Raw genomic sequence first — 25,124 nt, 5'->3', positions numbered from 1 at the left:
TTCATGCAGAAGGCCCTAAGTTCAGTCCCTGTCATCTACAGTCCAAATAAGACCTGTGGTTCCTGCATCAGGCAGGGGGTGGACTGGTTGGCCTACAAGCAGAGCTGGCCCACCAATGAGGTGGAGGAACGTCAAGAGGTGGTGCCCCTGAGGACACCTGCCCAGCCTGCTGCCTCTGCCACTGCCACTGGCGCAGTAGAGGCGGCAGCAGTGGTGGCTTCCAGCAAGATCTCAGGAGATTTCGTGCACTCTGTGAGATCTCATGGGATTTCACCAGAGCCCACTGCCACCACTTTGCCACATGACCCAAGTAAAGGAGCTGTATGTCTACTCACGGTATTAATTTACACTTTCATATGGGGTTCCAAGAGTAAAATTAGAGAGTCCATGCATAAAATATAGTCAGTCATTACTTCAATTTCCATTGCTCTGTCTTCCTAGAATTTTTAAATCTGGGGTCACATCCAGAATATATGATTTTTTACATGCATTTCAGTTGCGATTTTGGCACAGAAGCTGCTTTGGTTATCCTGTGTGATGGTTATCCTGTCCGTTGGGCCAGAGACAGGGGAAATGTGTCCTTGTTAATTCTCCTCAACCTCTCAGTGGCTTTCAATACCATCCTTCTGGAGCAACTGAGTCAGGGGAGGAGAGGAGAGTGATCGTTTTCTGGGTGCTGCATTAGTGATGGATTTATACCGAATAGTCCACATGTCATTCTGCTTTATTAGTTCTTGTACTATGATTTCCCCAATGTCACTGCATTATTGCTGGTCTGGAGAGGCGCTCTTGCAGTAAAAGTGGGTTGAAAAATAAAATGCACCATCTGTCATGTTGCAGGGTTTCAGCTGAAAGTTCTGGGACATTCACTGAGGGAAACAAAGCAGTATGTGTTAAGTTGTGGGTGAACATATCAGACGACACAGTGATTCCTCAAACAGCTCTTGTTTATTCACAGGCCAGAACAGAACTGAACTGAAGGGTTCAGTCAGACTGCTTATATAGAGCTCCAGTACAATGTAACTGTAACAATTTTCTAAAACTATCCAATCACTGAACGTCACTTTCGATCCCTTATTTGCATAACTATCTACAGTATCCTCCTGCTGGCCCAGGGTAAGAACTTCAGTACATAACAGTATGTCTAAACCAAAACATCTGAAAGCACAAATGGCATTGAAAGCAGGACAGTATGTAACTGCCCTCATGAGCACTAATGCAGAAAAGGCCTTCTAGAGAGGCCCTAAGATCATCAGTGACTACTATAGCCAAGTTGAATGGGCCAGCTGAAGGCCAAATCTCTGTCAACTACATTATTTTGACTAATGATGGATAAGTCAGCTTCATCCTTTGGAAGTCAATTTCATTTCTTACACCAACCAGCCTATTTTTTATTAGTCAATTTCATCATTTTCCCCCTTTTTGCCTGGCTGAGAAACTATTCAAAAAGACCTCCAAGACCTTTGGAAGAAGACGGAGATTGCAACTGTCTCTTTAAGGAAACTTGAAGACTTAACAAGCTGAGGTTGAAGTGCAGTTGGAGCTCCCTCTTTTTGCCCCTTTAGGCCCCTGTAAAGACGCAGTCTGCAGCTAATAGCATCAGGAAGCATCAAGCCCTGAGAGCATCTGGAGCATCACAAGTAACTCAGCCCCATGTAATTATGTTAATTGTCTTTAATTGCGCCCAGAGACCCACACACACTGCTTCACAGATTGCGACAATCAAATAGTAGTGAGTTAATTTAGAAAGAACTTCAACGAGCATGTAAGCCAGAGTACAGCATGGTGATACTCTTACTTACTGGGCTCACAGAATTATCTGGGAGCAGTTGATGCCAAAGTACCCGGGGAAGGACAACAGGGACGCATCAGTTTTGAATGCTCTACCAAGTTCCTAAGTTCAATTCCTGGCATCTCCAGGTAGTTCAGGGGGAAAGCCCTGTCTGAAATTCTGCTGCCAATTCGTGTAGATCATACTGAGCTGGATGGACCCAATGGGTATAAGGAAGTTTCCTATATTCCTGCATCATGAGGTGGAAATGTCTGATGGATCCCTCTGTGGTAGATAACTGGGAGCCCCATGTAAGCTGCTTCAGCCTAAGGAAGTGGAGGGTGTAAGCAGAACTAATAAATTGCCTGTTTATATCCTATACAGTGGTACCTCTGGTTGTGAACGGGATCCATTCCGGAGGCCTGTTTGCAACATGAAAAGAGCGCAACCCACAGCAGTGCGTCTGCGCATGTGCGGGTTGCGATTTGCAGCTTCTGCGCATGTGCGTGACGTCATTTTGCGCTTCTGTGCATGCGTGAGTGGCGAAACCCGGAAGTAACCCTTTCCGGTACTTCCGGGTCACCACGGGACGTAACCTGAAAGAACGTAACATGAAGTGGATGTAACATGAGGTATGACTGTATTAGGGTAGCCAATGTGATGTTCTCCAGTTATTGCTGAACTACAACTCCTATCAGCACCAACCAGCCTGGCCCAAGGTATTATATGTCTAACAACATCTCAAGGGCATCTTGTGGACTATGCCTGCCATAGATTGAGGGCAGCTTACAATAGCTGGGGCAATCCTAGTATGAAAGGGTTATACACAGGGCTTTTTTTTCCAGCCAGAACTCACTAGAACTCAGTTCCGGCACCTCTCAGGTGGGCGCCATTGCCATTCTAAGAGAGCAAGAGAAGTGTTCATTATGAGTTCTGGCACCTCTTTTTCCAGAAATAGAGCACCAGCCGGAATGAATTTGGCCTGCTATTGTATTTCTGAACTCACGCGCTGCTCTCTTCTCCGACCCTTCTTCGGTTTGTGTGCTCAATTAAAAACACCTCAATCCTCGCCTTCACTTTTCCTCTCTTGCCTCTCTCTCTTCACCGCTGGAGTCGCCTCGTCCTTGCTAGGATCCCCACATGGAAGGCTCTTAGGCAGTTGTGGCTGACAGTTCTTCCTAAGCTGTCTTGACTATTAACTTCTCACATTCTCGAGCCCCATAGTGAGAAGTGGGAATTGGCAATGTTGCCTGCCTGCCTTCCTTGTCATCTCCTGTGACATTTCTCTCTATTTTGATTGCAATTTTTATTAAAAAAAATATTATGCTCTCTCTCTCTTTCAGCTCAAAAAATTGGCTGATGTAGGTATGATCTGGTTAGGCAGCGAAGCAGGGCATGGAGAATTGTAGACCATGGACCCCCAATACGCCTCTGTTTCCGTATGAGCTGAGCACACCAATTTATCAAAATGCTATGCAGATCATAGGCTGAGAGCGCAGGTGTACACTTGGCTACAAATGCCCACATACTGCATAATTAGAATAACTTTGCCATTTCCCTCTTCAGTATAAGCAAACCTCAATAGTTGTCTTCATGTTGTTTTCTGGCAAGCAAAGCATTTTCGACATGTCTGGATGAAAATTGCACAAAACAGAGTTGCTCTGGAAAGGACTTGGGTGAACTTGTTTCATTCAGGGTCAAGTTCAGACTATTCCCTTGTTTCATGATTTATTTATTTTTAGTTATTATATCTGGGTTGAAAAGCACCTTCCATTTCTAAGATTTTTGGTCCATGGTGTTCTGACTGGCATGATCCTTCACATTTTCCTCCTTTGTTTCAACTCTGCTAGGCTATCACAGATGTTGCCAAGCGTGCCTCATCATGCAGGGCAAATGCTGAGCTGAACTGTGCCATATTAGGAGGAAAAAGCAACTGACTGCCATCTCTCTCCCACCTTTTGAAATGAGAACTCTTTAACGCTGGGAGGTTCTGCTGCCACTGCCAGTATGAAACACAGAAACAGTTACACAAACTGGCACCATCCCCAGTGCATTCTGAAGAACTCTTTCATCAATGGAAACGGTTTTATATTCCTTAATCAAAATTGCTTGAAACAAACGTGTGAGCCACAACACACCAAAGCAGAGCTGGGCGGTTTTTGTGCCCTGCCACGAGGGCATCACTGTAGGAGCACAACGTTCATATGTGTTCATATTATCTTGCACTGACACTGCATCATGGGTTTAGTGGAAAGCAATTCTCCCCACTCTTCAACAGCAGAGACGCAAAATTTGACCCCAAATCCATTTTAGATGCAATTCAGTAGCTTCTATAGGTTGAAATATATCACACATTCCGGATCCTCTTTTTCATCCCCATTGAATGTTGAGGTCCCCAAACCACCCCAAATTAACTCACACTTCACACAGAAATTTTTGTTTAAGGTTTTTGGCAGAATTTTGGCCACAGCTTTATTTAAATACACAAACGTGAGTGGTTGCTTAGGTTACGACTATCTGTCCATGCCCCAGGGACAGAACTGACTTCCAGGTTCCAGCAGAAGACAGTCAGGGAAAACAATATTGGGGATCAGTGAAGCTGGGCAACAGACCCTCACCTCTCCCCGCATGCTCCCAGGGGCTTATGTGGCCCAAACCCGATGCCAGGGATTTGGACGAAGGCATGGTAGGCCCCTGGATTCCTTTAACGGAATTCCCTTGCAGCACCAGCATTGGAGGGGTAGGCACTTACCCCTCCACCAACCAATTTTTTAACCAATGCCTAACTGCAAACCGTACAAGTTGTGATGATTTGCTACGCGGTAGGCAAAAACCAGGGGCAGCAGGTGGCGCTGTGGGTTAAAGCCTCAGCGCCTAGGACTTGCCGATCGAAAGGTCGGCGATTCGAATCCCTGCGGCGGGGTGCGCTCCCGCTGCTCGGTCCCAGCGCCTGCCAACCTAGCAGTTCGAAAGCACCTCCGGGTGCAAGTAGATAAATAGGGACCGCTTACCAGCGGGAAGGTAAACGGCGTTTCCGTGTGCGGCTCTGGCTCGCCAGAGCAGCGATGTCACGCTGGCCACATGACCCGGAAGTGTCTCCGGACAGCGCTGGCCCCTGGCCTCTTAAGTGAGATGGGCGCACAACCCCAGAGTCTGTCAAGACTGGCCCGTACGGGCAGGGGTACCTTTACCTTTACCTTTAGGCAAAAACCAAATGGCACCAGCCAATCAGCCAAATGGACAAAATTCCTACCAGGCCCCTGCCCCAAAAGCAGGCAACCCCATGACAGGCATAGCAAGGTCAAGCAAAATAACCCTCATTTCAGGGAGGGTGGGCGGGTGATCCGGTGCATGCAGCAAAAGAGAAAGCCCAAAGCTGCGTGACCTGTATTTAAAACCTTTGGGTCCCACCCCCAAATTGACAACATGAAAATCTCCCCAGAAACTCAACTGCCCAATGACTGCCTGTGGCCATCCAAACAGATCTGCCCAGCAACAGTGGGGTGGCCTGCTAGACCCCACCACAACACGTGCACTCTATTAGGGAGAACACGCTTTGTCCTGACAGTTCATGACAGAGCATGATTAGGAAACCAACAACAGCGATAATAATTGCAGCAATGGCGGTGACAGGAAGACAGCTCTGTCCCACCACACTGCCCCCCACTGTTGCTCCCTGGAGCCAGTTCCATCTTCTGCAAGGAAGCCCCTTAAGAGTTTTGAAGATGGCCGCAGGAAGCACCACCTTGCAGCGCCCGATTTTGTACATGGCTAAGAAATGCCAAAGCACCACGGCCAGAAGATTAAATGCTTAAATATTATTTCGCTGAGCTGTTTGGGAATTTATGAATTTGAACAATGATCAATTTCCTCCCTAATCCCGGGAGAAAGCTATAAAACCAGGTTTTAATTAATTTAGTCACAGCAGAACATTGTTATCGACGTTCGGCAGCCTCATCTGTATGCAGCACCACCAGCCTCCGTGTGATAAGAAGTGGGCAGCCAGGCCGCTTTATTAGTTCGCCTTCACCTTTTGCCACCAGAGCTAATTTGCATTGAGATTGCTTGAATCAATGCCACCAGCAAATTGCCACATCTCGTAATTCATAACAGAGCCGTTCTTAAAGCGCGGCCTGAAACCATGAACTCGAGAGCACAAACAGGGAGTGAGACCCATCACTTCGACAAAAGCAAGCGATGGAAACAATTCAATTACATTTTGTGCAATGACCTATAAAGCGCTCCGTGTGTGTGTTTCTGTAGATGTGTATTGCAAAGGAGAGCATACAATTGTTCTTGTGCTCCAGTTCTGCTGAAGTGGTTTTCCTCTTGCTTTCAGATAGTCTTCGTGCTAAATGCTTGCTACGTTTTCCATTTGCTCGGACAAAAATGGCAACCTAGGTTAAAAAGTGGAAAGTACAAAAGACGAGGCTCTGTGAGTTCTCTGCAGAGCATGCAGCCTGTGTGTGCAAATTAGCATCACTTTTGCACATTTTGCGTGTGCATCGAATTGTAGTCCTCATGATTGCGGGGGTCAGTTGGGAAGTATGGGGACAGAAAAATGAGGAAACCATGGCGTTCAGTCTGCTAGAGGCATATGAAAGACTTTGGTGCATTCATATTTTCAAAGGTGAAGGACCTTAAAATACCCAGAGCGAAAGGCACAATAGATATATGCAGCATACAAAATCTTTATCCGCATTTTGGAAACTTGTTTGTTTTGTTTATCTGTTTGCTAGGCATTTGGACACCCCATAACCAAATTTGACAGGAACAATTGGACGCCATTTTGAATCAAAATGGTGGACAGAACCTTTCAAAAACCTCAGTTTTCAGGGGTTCTTGGAATTCTGGAGCAGCAGTCTGGGTAGTAAAAAAGAAAGAAAACAATACAAATACAGAGCAGATCACCTGGTGCAGACTTACCGTTCAAACAGAGCTGGAAGATCTCAGTCAGTAAGAGGACTCATTAAAACATTTGGCCTGGCACAGAGAAGATTAGGGACACACATGAGAGGTGCCTTCCGATATCTGAGGGGCTGCCATGTAGAATATGGCGCAAACATATTGCTCCAGAAGGGAGGGTTAGATTGAACAGGTGGAAATTGCAGATGAAGTAAAAACAGCAAGTTAACATTAAGAGAAACATCCCAGTGGCTTTTCGACTGTGGAACAGGCTGTTTCTCCTGCAAGAATGTCTAAATAGGGTAAAGTGAAGTGTATCATATATTAATATGGACTTTGCTGTGTTTAAAAACTGAAGAAACCACCCAAAATCATCTGATGGGTACCAGGGCTTTATTAACATTTCACTGAATACAAATAAACTCAGTTGTCGCCATTGTCTTTACATTAAATACACATTCTTTTAATAAAAATCCACATTTGCTATACAGAACTGTAGGCACGTTTTTTTGTTTTTGTTTTTAAGAAATGCAACGTTTACTAAAGCACCCAGATTCTGAAAGAATGAGAAAATCAGGTGCAGCCGTGTGAACCTTTGGTACACATTTGCAATTTGAGCCAACTTAACACATCCACAATTCTCATCCAAATAGAATCCAGTCACTCTGATGCTTTGAGCATGTGTTTCTTGGAGAAAGAAGGGAAGTAAGGGGTTAAGGGATTAATGCTGTCCTGTCAGGGGAAAAAATTCCATTTGGATATTCGTGTTGACAATAATTAGTACTGCGCGGTGCAATGTATAGTTTATTTCTGGTCTGTTGAGTGCAATAAACTGATGATGGTGCCAATCATTATAACCCCAACCCAGCTACAGTTCATTGCAGCTGCATCCCATTGAATGCAATAATCCAGTCACAAGATGTGCAACTGCCACTTTCAATGCAGCACTTGGCCTAATACATTTAGCTGGAAGCAAATCTCAATAGGACTTACTCCCAAAGTTCTTGTACATACAACATGTCTTTAACTTGGGCAGGACCAATGTTCTTAATGGCAATGCATGGTGGTTTAGCAGGTATTTCTGCCTGTAATAGTCCCATCGTTTTCTAGCATCAGCTATGCTGGCTGAGACTGGTGAGACTGGAATCCAACCATGGAAAAGTCCTGCTTTGGAAACGGCAGCTCAGTCAGTAGAGCGTGAGACTCTTAATCTCAAGGTTGTGGGTTCAAGCCCCACGTTCAAGCCCCACATCCCTTTATTTTCATATGTTTCTTTTAGCTGGGGAGAAGATTACCTGGCACTCGTGCACAGCCCCACACAAAGTACTTACCTTGTGACAACTGCTGTCACCTACCGAAATTTGAACTGGCCTCAATGAACGCTTTCACAATAGGACTCATCTTGTTTCTGTGATTGTAAGGTGTTTTTAATTGTTTTTAATGTTGTATTCTAATTGTTGTAACCCACTCTGGGACCTTAGGGTGTAGTGTGGGCAATAAATGAAGATGATGATGATGATGATGATGATGATGATGATTTGCAAATAAGAATGACATTATCTTCAGTTGAATTTTGGTAGCAGGACTATATTGACCCCTAATTCGAGAAGTGGGTTTTCAAAAAATAGAAGGTGTACTACAAGCCTATGCTCAGAAGTAAATCTCAGAGTCTTCTCCCATGTGAATATGCACAGGATTGTAATCTTATCCTTAGTCATGTCTACTTAGAAGTGGATGTTTATAGAGAAGCAAGTCCCACCATGTTGAGTAAGTGAATTTAGGATTATAGCCTTAATCAATTTTTCTCCCTGTGAAAGAAACACCAAACTCAGTTTTCACTTCTGCTCAGAACTTCAGTGAAATGGCAGGTCAACTAACCTCCACTCCCACTCATTCCAGACTTGATAACGTTGGGTGGGGGGCAGTTGGCACTAAAATGTTGCTAGAGTACTTGAATTAGGTAAAAAAAAGTTAGTGCATACTGTGGGATACCCAGTGTTACTTAGAGTGAACCCACTGAAATCAATGAAGTTGTCTATTGATTTTAAATGGGTCTACTTTGTATATGACTTGGTTGGTTATCACCCACTGAAGGAGAGGCATGGGTTCAATGATGAGGACAGAACACCAGTGTTTGATATGTGTCAGAATGAAAACTGCTTCCTTTTTTGTTTGGTGATTCCCTTCATTGTTTGTGACAAATGCACCATCTGAATTATTTAAAGAGGTTGTGTGACTTGGCTGTATAAATTAGAGTGGAAGTAATTTTTTCCATTCCATTTGAAATTTGACAAATCCCCCCTATCTATAATAGCTATAATATTCAGAACATTGAAAAACAAACCTAGCATAATGTAGGCATGTATTTATGTTTGTTTTAAAATATTATATCCCAAGTTTCAGGAGTAAAACTAGAATTTTTGGTATCTGACTTTGGTTTCAGTGTCACAAAACCTGCCCTCCCTCTCCCCTTCCCAGGTTTGAAACCTGGCAGCGAAACACAGATTATGCTGAATTTCAAATTTAATTATCGTGAAACCTACAAATCAATCCTTGCAAATTCATTCCGTTGTAAGATTTGTGGTTGTATATTTGACATTGTTTTGTTTTTTTTTAAAAAAGCAAACATTCATTTTTCTTAAATCTTTACAATTAAAACTTGCATACTAAGAAGGAAAGCAACCGAACCCTAGGAGTGAGATCCAGGGAGCTTCAAGAGGTCCATGCACTCAATGGTTTTTAAAGAAGTCTTTCTGTTAAAGAGCTCTCTGGATCTCAGCCCAAATACAGTAATCCTCAAGCACACATGAAACTTCAAGATTTCACAAGCTGGAACATTTGTAGCGTTAAGGAAGATAACACAACTACCCTTTCCATTGAGGCTGAAGTTGCTAATTCTCATATATTGTACAACGTAGTACACACCCCACACCCCTGAACACATACATACACACAAACACAAACATGAAAACTTACGGGAACACTGGCACAATTTCAAAATTATGAGCTGGGGGAAGAAGGAATCACTGAACTCTTAACAAATTGGTAATCAATACATTTTACAGAGTATACAGCGCATTTTTTCTTTCTTTCTTTTTTTGTCGGCAGGTAAACGGGAACAGTTCAGAACAATGTAAACACAGAAGCTACTGCAGAGTTATGCCACACATATTGTATAATACACAATTAGCTTTTGCTTCACTGTAAAAGAAGCTAGACTAGTTATTGGCTGAGCTCTTACGGTCCACACAAAGGACAGCGTTCAGGCAGCTGGGCTTGTCCCTCCAGGTGTCCTGTTTGAAATAAAGTACACTGAAGCTGTTCTGTAAAGCAGACTGACAATCCATCTTCAGAATTGCTTGCTCTAAGGCTGTGTACACACTCCTGCTTTTACTCTGCACTCAGTCTGCTCCCACTGCGAAGCAGTGTACACATGATCCTTATCTACCTTGTCATTTCTAACAACATACTGTGTTTTGAGGCATTCTCCCCCAAACCAGCTTCAATCTACATTGAGGAAAAGTATGACTGGCAGCGATCTAAGCTGGTAATGTGTGCACAGCCTAAGGCAGAAATGGAGAACCTGTGGTCCTCTTGATGTTGTCAGGAGTCAGTCAGCCCTGACGTTGGGTTGATGGGATGTCTGGGGCTGATGGGAGCCAGAGTCTGGCAACATCTGGAGGGCCCAAGGTTCCCCAAGCCCTCTTCTAAGGTGCACAAGAGGCAGCTGTGTTTTGTTGTCCTACAACACCAGAAGGGAATATTTATGAACATTCCACTGAACCAGTAAAAAAAATAAAAAATCACACTGGATTTGAATGGATGTTAAAATGGAAATACGGGATTCGGCCAAACAACCACAACCACACAGAGAGATACCCATCCCTAAACATATTGGCTTTAGCCAGTGCTCTTTTCTAGAAAAAGAGGTGCTGGAACTCACCATGAAGTCTCCCTTGTTCTCTTACAATGGCAATGGCGCCAACCTGAGAGGTGCCGGAACTGAATTCTGATAAGTTTCAGCTGAAAAACATCCCTGGCTTTAGCTATGCTCAACACCTGATAATTCTGGGTGCAGATTCCTAATTCGCATCCAATGATGTCTCAACGTAGATGTTGGATATGCATGACAATGTGGATGGAGAAATCCATGCAGTTGTACGTTTGGTAGCATATCTGCGTCAGCAACTGTTACGGAAGGCTCCTTATGCTCCTGTGTTGGATCAGAATAATTCTTGCTTCTGGAAAGTTTGTTCCCAATAGTTTTTTTTAAACAACAACAACTGATTCCCCCCCCCATCACTTCTTCCCATGAAAAATTGGTGTCAGATGTTGGTGAGATGTTTCATACACTCCACTCAGCAGACAATGTTGGATGATTAGCCATCTTTGAACATTTGACAGTATTAGCCCATAGATGTTCAGTGTCTAGTCTTTCTTGTCGTCATTCATCCAAGGCCAAGGTTTTCTCAGACTATGATTTGGGGAACCATGGGATTCCTTGGAAGTTTATCAGGGGTTCCTCAAAAGACTAGTCATGGTGGACTTGGGGAAACTCCCCTTTGGCAGCTTTCCCACCAGCTCCACAAGTGATATTTGCTTGAGTGCATGAGCACAGGGGAAACCTGGGCAACTATCCATTCATATATGGACTAGGATACTCTCTACTGTCACACCATTGGTCTGTCTTTCCCAGTAATGGGACTGACAGAGGCTCTGCAGAGTTTGAGGCAACGATTTCTACCAACCCTTCTGGTCCCCGTAACTTGGGACTGGGGGAACCTGTGACCCTGCAGATGTTGTTGGACTCTGACTCCTGTCAGTGCCAAGAAGCATAGTCTGTGGTCACGCCTGCTTTTGCCAGAGATGCCAGAGACCAAAATTGGAACCTTGTGCATGCAAATCCTGTGCTTTGCCACTGACCCAATAATCCATCACACAAATGAGTTTGGACAGGTGGGAATAGAAGCAAGATCTGGGGATATTACTAAAAGAAGGAGCCTCAGGGAGGGAAGAAACTTGGAATCTTGCTACCCTGGAGCACAATTCGCTGAATATGGGAATATTGCACACCCATTACTGTTGTCCTAGCAGAAATGGAGGTGCAGTTAAGGCTGGACTTTGGAGCAGAAATCTAGGGTCCCCTTCAGCAGAATGAGCAGTAGGATCCCCAGCTGACATTTTGAAATAAGTGGAATAATATGTCTTACCCCACTAAACAACTTCCCTGTAAAACCACTAAGCTGAGAGTCTAGAATTACAGCGAACATTTCACCACTGAGTGGGACAATCGAAGTGACTTGAAGGTTTTCCAGTCATAGTGAAGCAAGGGAGGGGAGAGTTAAAAGAGGAAAAGGGATGAGATTATAGAGTAATGTGGGATCCAGAAGTGAAGAAGTAGAGATAGTTGAAGTGGGGCTAAGATTGTGAAAGATCTGAATTTATGTATGGTGTCCACAGCCTGAGAAGACCCGTGACAGGGCAACTAAGCTAGGCTGTTTCTCAGATTTCTCTGAAAATTCAAATAAATTATCAGACCTCTTCTTCATGTTCTGTTATGAGGTCTTATGATTTTATGAGGTACTTATCATGTGCTCTCTCTTTTGGGGGGTTAAAAAAAGAGGTGCTGGTATATATTGATAAAAGTACCATAGGTGCCAGCCCAAATTGGCTGCCATGGGCCACAAAAGAAGTACTGGTACTTCATACCTGTGAGTACTATGAGGGAAAATGCCAGAGGGGGGAGGATTACATATCTTCCAACTATATCTCTGAATTCTAGGATATGTTTATGTGTGAGGTACTTCCTTACATGGTCAAGTATATAAACATTTTGGATATTCCTTTAAGAACAACATGGGGCAGTCTTCCTTTGTAACTTTCTCTAGAACAGTGGTTCTCTCCCTCCTCGCGGACCACTTATTGTTTTTTCTGTCTGTTGTAGCAACTGTAATGTGTGGTGCTACTTGTTGTAGCTTTTAATTGTATTTTTTAATTACTTCTTTTGTTTCTTCTATATTGAAGCTTACAGTACTATAATTTGAATTCCATAGAATGCAAACTGTAGTACAATAAAATCCAATATAAGGAATAAAAGAAGAAACAAAAACGCAATTAAAATTCAGTACCAGTATTTAATGGGATAGGTGTGCCTTCTCCCATCTTAAACCACAAATCCACAGACACGCTGCACACTACCTGAATGAAGCTCATGGACCACATTTTGGAAACTCCTGCTTTAGAAGCAATAGCTTTTCATCATTCATTCAGACAAGGAAAGCTTATTTTAGCTTAACAAGTGGGACTTGCAACAGAACGCTGCAGCATGGAGTGCTTCCATTCAAGATTCCAGTCATGCCCTTTCCCTGGATACTCCATTGCATTCCTACTCCCCAAAGGTGGTTAATGCATTTTCTAACTAACTAACTAAAGTGACAAATCAATATAATGATTTTTTTTTAATTGACTTCTCAGGAAGCCATGGTTCCAAATGGTAATGTAGAGTCACCCTCTAAAAGTGCATAATGAAACTCTGTGCATAAGTCTATGACAGGCTTCTGCCCCTCACAGGAGAAGACAGAATTAGACTCACAATGGGGAACTTCTTTTAAAAGCAATAGCAACAACATATTTGAAATGTTTAAAAATTTCAGGAAATCTGCACGTTATTAGGCATTGTAACTGCAACTGTTAACTTTTGACTGATCTTTTCTTTATGATGCCATATTCTTCCTTCCCACCTGAGTTCAACAAACCTGATGCCACCAATTTCTGAAACATTTATATATATATATGGAGCACCTGGATAAGACTATACAATGTTCTTGTTCAGCAGCAGAATTACTAAAGACAATGAGAATCTACTGCACAGACAAAGGGCAGTTCATGAACGCCAGTTACAAGTTAAGCATAGCAAATGATCCTCAATATGGCCAAAACCACATGTGGTTGTTGGAGAAATATTTATGAATGGCTTTCTTGAATAAGATAACTGTGTAAATGAAACCTGGTTGGGTTTCATGAGACACAAGCTAATCAATGTCAAGAAATGATCAGACCAAGTAGAAAAACAACAACCCATTTTCTTTCTCTCCCCCCCTCATCCTTTCTAAGTCCTCAGCATGTCCAAAAGAAAAGAATAATATTCAGCATGTGCTTGCAAAATCTGTGCCACAAGATTACAACCTAACACAACTAAGGGAGATAAGTTCCACTTTAGAGCATGTCGGACACATTACGGTACTATCAAGTCGTATCAGCTTCGCCTTCAGCCAAGATGTAGTTCAGTTTTATGATCGTGCTGATAAAATCGCCAAGTTCTACAAAGTCCGCAGTGACAATGTTGACACCACTTTCGCCCGGTGTCTGAGTCTGGACCCACTGCATCATGGCGGGGAGAGCTCTGGGGAGGAAGAAGAGAAAAAAATTACCCACCATTGAAAGCATCAAATGTGCAGGGACATAAGAAGGCGTCTTACATTGAGTCAAACTATCAGCCCATCTAGCTAAATGTTATCTACAATGGCCAGCATTGGCTTCCCATGGTTTTAGACATGGTGACAACTCTTGTCAAGGTTGTTGGGCTCCAACACCCATTAATGTACCTCAAGATGCCGGGCGGAGGAGAGAGAGAGAGAGAGAGAGAGAGAGAGAGAGAGAAAGGATTTTATTCTCAGCATCTTGAGAAATTTTCTTTTTTGTTTTCTGTTTCATTTTGGATGCTCTCTGGGTTTTGATGTTCTGACTGAAATTCAGAAACATCAGGAGGGCCAACGGTTCCCCACCCTGATGGGCCAGGTCTCAAAAATGAATAAAAATGGAGGTAGTAAATACAATTGGAAAACTTGCAGCAGAGAATCCAACTTAACAAAAGTGTACTTCATTTAATTCTCCTCAAGAGGAGAAGTTCACAGGTAGGAAAGTATATTTTTCCTTCCACAGATAATCTTAAAATTCAAATCACAACCAAAATCTGAACCATTTTAATGAAAATATTCCATATGTACATGGCAATGAGAAGGGAAAAAAACCAAGTCGGTGTTTTCCCTGGGCTGGAGGTGGTGTGTCTTGTTTAAGGATGGACAAATTTGTTTAAGGATGTATAGATCCATTAGTTTGGGTTTCTCAGTTTCTCAAACATAAATTAAATTCTTCACATTCCTGCAGCAATTAAAAAAAAAATTAGAAACCAAACACCTTATGTAAATGTGTTAACATTTTAGTGCAAATTTCTGCCAATAAATTACATTTTGTATGCAATTTTGACTACTATACACATGATTGCTATCAATTTTCACTATTATGCATTTTAAAAGTCATTTTCACTAAAATGTGCATGTTATGCACACTTTCCCCTAATATGTGCATTTTTGTTTGGCTGGAGAACTGCATCACAAAATTTGGAGAAGGACGAATTTCAAAAGATAGATGTGTTTTGGTTCACATATTGGCTTGAGAAGTGAGAATTAGGTGGTTCCTTATTAGAATTAAAACAAAATCAAATTTGTCCCTTGTCCCTTGTCTTGTTTACCATTCCTTGTAATTCCCAGTGCCTCCATCCCTGTAATTGGCCTCATTAAGCAGTTTATTCAGCGAAAGCACAGCCCATGTGGCATGGCAGATACCCACATGGCTGAATGCTCTTAGAAACATAAAACAGCTACATTATACACCCTGACATTAGCAATAAACACCTTCTGGTTAGCTGTTAAAAAAGAGGGGGAGAGGGGCAGAGAAAGTGGATTATGTGCCTGGCCCAATGTGTGTCTCTTTCCCAATACAAAAACCTGCAGGTAGCCAAGGTGTTTGGAGAGTCAGAGAAAGATCTCTCCATCACAGTGTGGAGCCAGTGGTTCAGAGCGGTGGACTCGTAATCTGGTGAACTGGGTTAGATTCCCCGCTCCTCCACATGTAGCTGCTGGGTGACCTTGGGCTAGTCGCACTTCTTTGAAGTCTCTCAGCCCCACTCACCTCACAGAGTGTTTGTTGTGGGGGAGGAAGGAAAGGAGATTGTTAGCCGCTTTGAAACTCCTTCGGGTAGTGATAAAGTGGGATATCAAATCCAAACTCTCCTTCTTCATCATCCCTGTAATGTTCCTAATGATTCCTCAAGTTTGCATCAAAATATCCACCCACCCCAAGCGCCAGTACCAGTTTTCCTCTCGGGATAAATAACAGGGCTGTGGTTCCAATACTACAGAGTGGCCCTGATCTGTCCCAAGACAATCTGGAGCTTAGAGTATGCAGATCTGAGTCTCGATGCAATTTGGGGGCCTTGGGCAGTCATGTGGTAGAGGGACAGGGAGAAGGAGACAAATGTTTTCTTCTCCCCCCTGGACCACTTAAACATGGTGAAACATGCGGTTGCAGGGGGAGAGGAGAAACATACAGGTTGCCTGCAAATCTCCTTCTCCCTCTCCTCCCCTCATCACAATCACCCCCCAGCTCTTTTGACATTCCTCCAGGTAAACCTGACGTGACCCAGGCCAGTCTCGGGCTGCCTCAACCCAATCTGGATAAATCCAGGGTTGCCCCAAATTAGCCCACTCCAGTTCAGGATCTGAGAACCAGCCAGATCCAATACATAGCCCTAGTAAGTAACAGCTACCAGTAGGGAGATTCAGATTGGTGCCATGGCAGGCCAAGTGTTACGTCTCCTGTTCCCTTACACTGTGGACTTGGCCTGGATTGGGTGACCCAGCGTCATGGAGTGGCTGGGTGCTGAGGAGTGGTGGGAGGCAACAGCAGGGAGAAAAGGCTCAGAGCCAGCGAACTGGTGGTGGGACAGTGATGAGGGAGAAGAGGGAGCAGACTGGGAGGAGGAGGAGTCAGAAGCTGAAGACGGAACAGGGTCTAGAGAGCAGGAAGAGGCTGGGAGAGCAGTCCAGAATCAAAGGCAGAAGCAGAGGCTGAAGTTGAGGGGGGAAGAGAAGCAGAGAGGAGGCAGGCCACTGAAGAAGCCTGGGATGTTCTTGAGTTACAACTCCCATCCAGCATGGCCAATGGTCAGGCATGATGGGAGCTGTAGTCCAACAATATCTGGAGGGCTACCACTATATTATGCTGTTTGCTTATCTCTCAGCCTGGTCTTTGCAACCAGAGAGAGGAATTCAGCATAGTGCTAGCAGACTGCTCTATTACTGGAAGCACATCTGCTTGCCTGGTGGAATGACCTGACCTTTCTTCCTCCTGCATACTGCTCAGGGGATCTTCTGCCCCGCTCCCGAAGCCTATTTGAGAGATGCAGGGGGCATGAGGGGGAGAGGGAGAGGGAGAGGGGGGCATTGTGTTAGTGGAAGTGCTTGCACAGGCTTCCACTGGCTGAGCTTGTGTGTTGTATCCCACCAAGAAACACAAGTCCTCCAAGTCGGTGGTGGTTCCTTATTAAAAGGAACTGATCACACGGGGGCGAGGAATGGGGGAAGTAATCAGCTCATGGTTGTTGCCAAGAAACTACCGGGTAGTGATCAATCATATTAAAATGTTCATCCAGCCTCAAAATGTTAAACTGTGCCATCTGATTGAATATGCTTCCAAATTTTATCCAGCAATTGGAGAGTGCTGAATTATAGATAAGCATTTCAGCAGAATGAATTCCATGGCTGCCGAGCGGCAATTTAGAAAAGCTGAATTCATAAATTTGTAAAAGTTACTTCCACTTGTTTCCTATGAGCCTAATGCCTACAAGAATGAAGAACTTCCATGGCTGATGCCCTGAGATCAGCAAAGAATCTATGTCAGGGACAGGGAACCTGTGGCATTCAAGAATTTGTTGGACTACAATTCCCATAATCCCTGATTTGGGCCATGCTGGATGGGGCTGAAGGGTGGTGAAGTCCAACATCATCATCCATGTCACCAAGAAGCTACTTGCACATTACTTTCCAATGTCCTGTTTTGTAATGGAGTGGGGGTTTTCCCCAAAAGCAACAGACCCAGAAGTACCCCCAAACTATGTACCCGCTCCTCCAGATCAGCCAGCCCCCCAACCATCTGGTCTAGGGAACCACCCACTAACAGTGCCCAAGTCTTTGCTGGCTCTCATCCAGTTCATTACTGAGGCAAGACAACAGTCTAGCACATCCACTGCCTCACCCACAGATGCAAAGGGGAAGCAGAGCTGTCGGTCATCAGCAAATTGCCGACAGTGTACTGCAAAACTTTGGATAAACCCACCCAGTCATTTCATGCAGATGTTAGACAGCATAGGGGATAAAATCGAACCCCTAGGGACCCCAAATTGAAGGCTCCACAGGGCTGAAGAACACTCCCCAAGCAACACTCCCTGGAAGTAACCATCAGGCAGGACAGCAACCACCTCAAAGTCACCCACCTCTAACTTAGACACCCACTCAAGAAGGATGCCATGGTCGATGGTATCAAAAGCCGCTGAGAGGTTGAGGAGAATTAACAGAGGAAGAGGAGGAAGAAGAGGAGGAGTTTGGATTTGATATCCCCCTTTACCATTACCCGAAGAAGTCTCAAAGCGGCTCACATTCTCCTTTCCCTTCCTCCCCCACAACAAACACTCTGTGAGGTGAGTGGGGCTGAGAGACTTCAAAGAAGTGTGACTAGCCCAAGGTCACCCAGCAGCTGCATGTGGAGGAGCGGGGAAACAAACCCGGTTCACCAGATTACGAGTCTACAGCTCTTAACCACTATACCCCACTGGCTCCACACAGGGACACATTTCCCTTGTCTCTCCCCAACAGAAGTCATCACACAGCGCGACCAAAGCAGTTCTTAGAGCAGGGCTGGCCCAGGGACCAAAATGGCCCTCAGGATTCTCTCTAGGCCATGCCCTCCCCAGACCACACCCATTCTCAGGACACACCTATCACCGACTCTGCTCCAGACCCCCCTGAAGAGCTTTTTACAGGCTGGAATGTGCCTTTGACCTGTGATCACAGCTCCTGCTGCTTGGATGCAGGATGAAGATGTATGTGTGGGTTGAAACCACATCCACTTTTAGCTCCTGCCCCACCTACCCCTGGCTTGTGTCCACAATTTTGCAGCCCCCAAGTAGGAAAGTGTTCCCTGCCCCTGTCTTACAGTAACTGGCCTGTGTTCTCCATGACTAAAGAAGAGTCGTATTATTAATGTTGTTAATTTTAATGACAGCTGAACATTTAGACGAGCGGTAGTGTCGCTGAAGGGTCCAGGCCAGGAGTACGTCTAGTTACGCATGAGGGAAATGGTGGCTTTTGCAGGAAGCTTCAAAACACACCAAAGGTTTAACGAAGGATGGCTAGCTGCCTAGTCATCGAGGTCTGTTGTGTTTCCCAGACAGATGGGCTGCCAAGGCATACCTTCTGTTACAGTCAGCCAGTCTCACGGGAGACCACAGAGGGCCTGACTCTGTGGTGTCTATTCCCATCAACCTTCTTTGGTGACAAGATAAACCCTCTGTTCAAACTCCCACAGGCGTGAGGGAGAGGCATTGGAGGCGACATTGCATTTGCATGCTGTTGTGAAAAACCCTCACACCCTTCCCACCATTTATATTTGCCGGCTGAGGAATTCGCCTTCCTCTCCCATATGGAGTCTCAGCCCCTCTTTTAATTGGATCCTTTGAACTGGCCTCTGCTATAGTAGAGAGATTGCATCAAAAGCCTCTTTGCTGGCTGACTATATTCAAGGCCAGCAAGTCCTAGAATTCCATGTGGAGCAATTACGGTAATTTCTGTCAATTTATTGGGCTGATGTGGTTCGGTAGACGCCGACAAGAGCCAGCTAGCACCGTGGGCCTCAGGACGGAGGTCATTTGACACTGCTACCCAGACTTATTAAAAAAGTTATTTAACTGCCTTGCTGTTAGATAATTCATCCATTGTAAGAGGTTGTAACAAGCATTACACGCTATTCATATTCAGGGAGTATTCAGAGGATGATTTAATGAAGGTGGCATTTATTTTTCCTCTAAGCCCCACATAAAGGTTGCAGCATCTGGGACTCTTTAGTTTAGGGAAAAGGCAAGTCAGTGGTATAAGGGGGGATTATGAAGATTTGCCTTTAAACCAACCTGGACTCTGAAATCATTATCTGAGGCCCTTCTTAAGGGCCCACTCCACAAACGGTCCAGAGCAGGGGTTGGCAAAGTTTTCGTGGCTTGGGCCAGTTTATGGTCCTGCAGACGCTGTGGTGGGCCAGAGTGCGCATGCGCAAACGCTATTTCTGGCATTCCTTCCAGCGGGGAGGAGGTGTGCACAGCTTCCCATTGGCTGCAGGAGCTTCCTGCAGCCAGTGGGAAGCCGGCCAGTGTCGCAGAAGGCGGTCCCGTCTCTGCTCTGCACCGGTTTAGCGCGGCACATGGGAGCTGACCAAGCAGGCGGTGGGAGTCCCCGAGACGGTGGCAGGGGTCCATGGGCTGGTTAAATGGCCCCCCCAAGCCTATAAATTAATAAATGGTAGGAATTTGGTTATATAGGATGCAAAGGGAGAAATACAAGCTGCAGATGAATCCCTGAGTTAGCTTATGCAAAATGACCTGGCGAAGCGAAGGCCATTGAGAGCCATTGGTAATGCAAGGGAACTGTCCTTTTCCCCCTTGCCCTGAGGTATGAGACTGTGGTCTGGAAGGTTGCCAGGATAACTGGGTACAAGGTGACAGGAAAAGAGAGTTTTTAGCGGGGTGTTCTGTGAAGGAGGAGGAGGAAGAAAGACAGGGATCCATCTTGGGCAGGCTGGCTGAAGGCTGGCTAGGAGAGATGCCTTGGACTCCATGGCTGCACTGCTGTGGGGGACATGCTCCTCTTGAAATGACCATGCTGTAAGACCTGGACTCCCTCCATGGAGACTGAAGGTCTAAATAGTGAATAAACCATATTTCTTAAAGATACAACAGTCTCTGAAGTCTCGGTTCTCCAAAGGAACACAGACCCTGGGTGAGTGCGTGGACCCCTCAGGAATCTTGCAGGTATGGCACCCAGCTTTTGTAACAGCACCATGATTGCACATTTCCCCACTTTTCTAATATATAAGGGAACATAAAGGCAGGTGTATGATCCTCACACAAGTCTATGTGACCTACCTATGCAACACAAGATTCCTTACAGCTCCTACCCCATCACAAAGGCTGTTTGTTGATGCTGAATTTCCAGCACCAATGCCTGTGGCAGTTGTGTATCCACTGGAGATTACCCAAGAAAATACTGACCAGGCTTACCCTCTGTCTCCGCTTATGATATCTGACAAGAACACGGCTGGAGGTAATTCAACTCCAGGCAATTACAATAGCCCTGATCTGCCCTTCCTGTACACAGCATATGTTATCTCCTTAAATAAAACCACATCGAACAGGCAGCGTTTTCTCTGCAGCGGGAGCCGGTAATGAATTGATACATCCCAGCGCTGCTGGATGCATTTCCCCGATGGAATATTCAGCGAGTGTAACCAAGAGTAGGAGCCAAAGTGACATGGTTAACCATGCAGCTGTGAAATGGAGCACTGATGTGAGAATCCAGGAAAGTGAAACTAGCTAGCTCAGGGACCGAGGCATACATGTCACTGAGCAATCAAGAGCTACATAAAGAAACAGCAGGGGGACGAATGATGAGACAAGTGACATGAATGGAGAAAGGGAGAGCCAAGGTAGCCTAGATTTTACCCAGGGACAATGGTGCAGCCAAAAAAAACCTTAAGGTGGCTCAAGGCATTTCTTCAGTGCTATAAATCTGGTTCTTTGCAATGTAAGAACCAATCTTGAAGCAATTAAGAAATCCCTTGAGACACCTTAAGTTTCTTTGTTGGGCCATTGCCACTGGGTAGAATCTAGCTAGCTTGTTTTTGCTAGAGCCGATGGGTTAAAACAGCTCTTTTCTGATTATGCTTAGACATGCTGGTATCCTTGTTGTTGTTGTTTAGTCGTTTAGTCATGTCCGACTCTTCATGACCCCATGGACCAGAGCACGTCAGGCACTTCTGTCTTCTGACAGGAAGTTGGGGAAGAAGCAGTTCCAGTTTGCCAGTTAACATGTTGTTGTTGTTTAGTCGTTTAGTTGTGTCCGACTCTTCGTGACCCCATGGACCAGAGCACGCCAGGCCCTCCTGTCTTCCACTGCCTCCTGCAGTTTGGTCAAACTCATGTTTGTATCTTCGAGAACACTGTCCAACCATCTCGTCCTCTGTTGTCCCCTTCTCCTTGTGCCCTTAATCTTTCCCAATATCTGGGTCTTTTCCAGGGAGTCTTCTCTTCTTATGAGGTAGCCAAAGTACTGGAGCCTCAGCTTCAGGATCTGTCCTTCCAGTGAGCACTCAGGGCTGATTTCCTTCAGAATGGATAGGTTTGATCTTCTTGCAGTCCATGGGACTCTCAAGAGTCTCCTCCAGCACCATAATTCAAAAGCATTAATTCTTTGGCAGTATCCTTAGATACTTGGAAAAATAAGTTCCCCTGGGCAGGGCACCTTTTTAGCACACCCTTGCCCCAACCTGGTGCCCTCCATATGTTTCTGACTTGAACTCCCATCAGTCAGAAAGTTTTTATCTTGTAAAAAGTCACCACCAACTTGGCAACAATTTTGCATGAACCCAGCCGCGCAGGCTGAAAGCTGGTACTATTTAGCACACAAAAGAAACAAATTCAACAAATCAGATTTTCTCCTCGTGGCAAAACTGACCTGACCTAAATATATAAAATACTGCTAATGCAATCTGCTGCCCTGCCTTCATTTTGCATATTTCATTTATAGATACTATAGCATTTGTAAACTTGGGAAGTTGGATAAGAGCATAGATCTCTCTGCTCCCTCAGAGATCATTACTGATAATGCTCAGTAAAAAATGGCTAGATTTAATACATGCTTGCACCCCATTGCAGCTGAAAAATAACACTGAAAAGCATAATCAGCACAGATTTTCTTCAAGACAGCTAGAAATGGGAATGACCCGGGTTAGATTAATCTTTGTGATCTCTGGAAGGACACCTTCCTACATTGTATAGCAAAATAATTATTGTTATGCCACAGCAGCTACAAAGTAAAATACATGATTGAGACACCATAAGTGATTCTCTTAGCAATCATATCTAAAAGGTTCTAATGTAGGAAATAGGCAGTCCAATCAAAAGTCTCCAGGTGGAGATCATGAACATAGCTCCCCCATGAAAATAACACCAACAGTGACCTCCCCCATGAAGTAAGGTATAACTAGCAAAAAAAAGAGGCAGCCTTTGAAAATAAGGAACCCATTGTGGCAATCCCACATTAAGGAGCTGTTGTGAATTTATAGGTGGATTCCAGATTGTGTTGATCTTGGGCGTTTAATTCTTCACAACATGCATTACTGCAATTGTCTTAAAGCTCTTGAGGCAAAACACTCCTCTCTGATGAAGCTCAGTAAACAAAGGATGGACCTGGCAGATCTCCAAGGCTCCAAACTGCTCATCACCAATCAGTTTTGCTTCAGTCCTTAAAGCCACTTTATCAAGCAGTAATATATTCTACATGACAGTTGCTTAGCTACCAGAACTCTAATTTAGATGGCTCTACAATTTTAAAATCTCCCCAAAGGTCAAAGCCCATTGTATGCTCCATCCTTCGGTCACATTAAACCCATCTTTACATCCGCCTCTTCCTCGTTCATTCCAGACCCTCCAAGTGTCCCTGTTTTTCAGGAACAGTCCTGGATTTACAGAAGACCATCCTGGTTTCTGATTTGATCCTAGAATGTCCTGATTTTCCTTAGGACGTCCGTAATTTCTTCAGAGAAATATTGGAGGGTCTGGAGCTACGCAACCCCAAGCCAAGGAGATAAGTATAACTATACAGTGGTACCTTGGGTTAAGAACTTAATTCATCCTGGAGGTCCGTTCTTAACCTGAAACTGTTCTTAACCTGAAACACCACTTTAGCTAATGGGGCCTCCTGCTGCTGCCGCGCTGCTGGAGCCCGATTTCTGTTCTCATCCTGAAGCAAAGTTCTTAATCCGAGGTAATATTTCTGGGTTAGCAGAGTCTGTAACCTGAAACGTATGTAACCCAAGGTACCACTGTACAACCTTTGGAAGACATCTGAAGGCAGCCATGCATAGGGAAGTTTTTAAAAATGTTTAATGTTTTTATATATGTTGGAAGCTGCCCAGAATGGCTGGGGCAACCCAGTCAGATGGGCGGGGTATAAATAATAAAATTATTATTATTATGGGATAGGATGCCCCATTTTCATCAGAGAAATGCTGAAGGATATGTCATTCTTTTACCAGCTCAAATCATGAATTCTGGGGGAAGTGTCATTATAGCAGCTTGTGCATCTATTTCGGCCCAAGCGTAATGTGTCTTCCCAAGCCCAAAGTTATCCCATCTCCATTACAAACTCCTCCTAGACCTCCTTTTATTTCTTTCGCTATAAAATTTGACTTCTGACAGACAAGTGGGAATGCACAAGGCCTAACACTGAATTTGCCTGCCTTTCCCCCTTGCAAGGAAAGTACAATCAAATCGGAATAATGGCTCTTAAAGGAACAAAAACATCATCGCCTGTAATAATAATAATAATAATAAAGAAACCACTGTGTTTTATCCTACTGCTCAAAATGAAGTCTGCATCTTTTTCCAGCCGCGAAGAATCATGGAAAGTGCTTTGCAAACATTAATGAATTTAGCCTCACAAATCCTCAATGAGGTATTATAATAATTTTCACAGGGAAGAAAATGAGAAGTGAATCGCTGGCTCCAGAGATATTTCATGAACTACTGAGAGGCAAATGCAGTGAGGCAAAATGTGAGTCTCTGTCTTGCCTGCTTTTTATTGATTTGCTAACAAAATGACTGCTGTCATGGTGGGTGGGATGTATGTGGTCATGAACTGTGCTCTGGTGTGAGACTGGATGGAACCGGGGTGTTGCTGAGAGGATGGAATGTGTTAAGGTAAGAGGCAGGAGGAGTCTGCAGAGAGACAGGAAGTTGGGGAAGAAGCAGTTCCAGTTTGCCAGTTAACATGTTGTTGTTGTTTAGTCGTTTAGTTGTGTCCGACTCTTCGTGACCCCATGGACCAGAGCACGCCAGGCACTCCTGTCTTCCACTGCCTCCCGCAGTTTGGTCAAACTCACGTTAGTAGCTTCGAGAACACTGTCCAACCATCTCGTCCTCTGTCGTCCCCTTCTCCTTGTGCCCTCCATCTTTTCCAACACCTCAGCTTCACGATCTGTCTCAGCTTCAGGATCTGTCCTTCCAGTGAGCACTCAGGGCTGATTTCCTTAAGAATGGATAGGTTTGATCTTCTTACAGTCCATGGGACCCTCAAGAGTCTCCTCCAGCACCATAATTCAAAAGCATCAATTCTTCTTTGTGGTCCAGCTCTCACTTCCATACATCACTACTGGGAAAACATCACTACTGGGAAAGCCAGTTAACATACCCTCCAACATTTCTCCAATGACAATAGGAAAAGCGGGACATTCCAGGATATAATCAGAAATGGGGACGACCTCTGTAAATCCAGTTAAAGGAGTT

General features: G+C 44.5%; 1 protein-coding gene across 1 annotated transcript in view; it reads right to left on the bottom strand.

Annotated features, from left to right (window-relative positions):
- Window positions 1–8,990: 8,990 nt before the first annotated feature.
- PLCXD3 (phosphatidylinositol specific phospholipase C X domain containing 3) overlaps window positions 8,991–25,124 on the bottom strand; it is a 79,373-nt gene continuing 63,239 nt past the window's right edge. The window contains exon 3 of the mRNA XM_079995079.1: window positions 8,991–14,078. Within this exon, the coding sequence (XP_079851205.1) occupies window positions 13,922–14,078 (157 nt within the window). The 3' untranslated portion in view covers window positions 8,991–13,921. The remainder of the gene's footprint in view (window positions 14,079–25,124) is intronic.

This window comes from Podarcis cretensis (assembly GCF_951804945.1).
Source record: "Podarcis cretensis genome assembly, chromosome: 11".
NCBI lineage: Eukaryota > Metazoa > Chordata > Lepidosauria > Squamata > Lacertidae > Podarcis > Podarcis cretensis.
The sequence above is the reverse complement of the archived record's forward strand: the minus strand, read 5'-3'. Positions and strand labels throughout refer to the sequence as shown.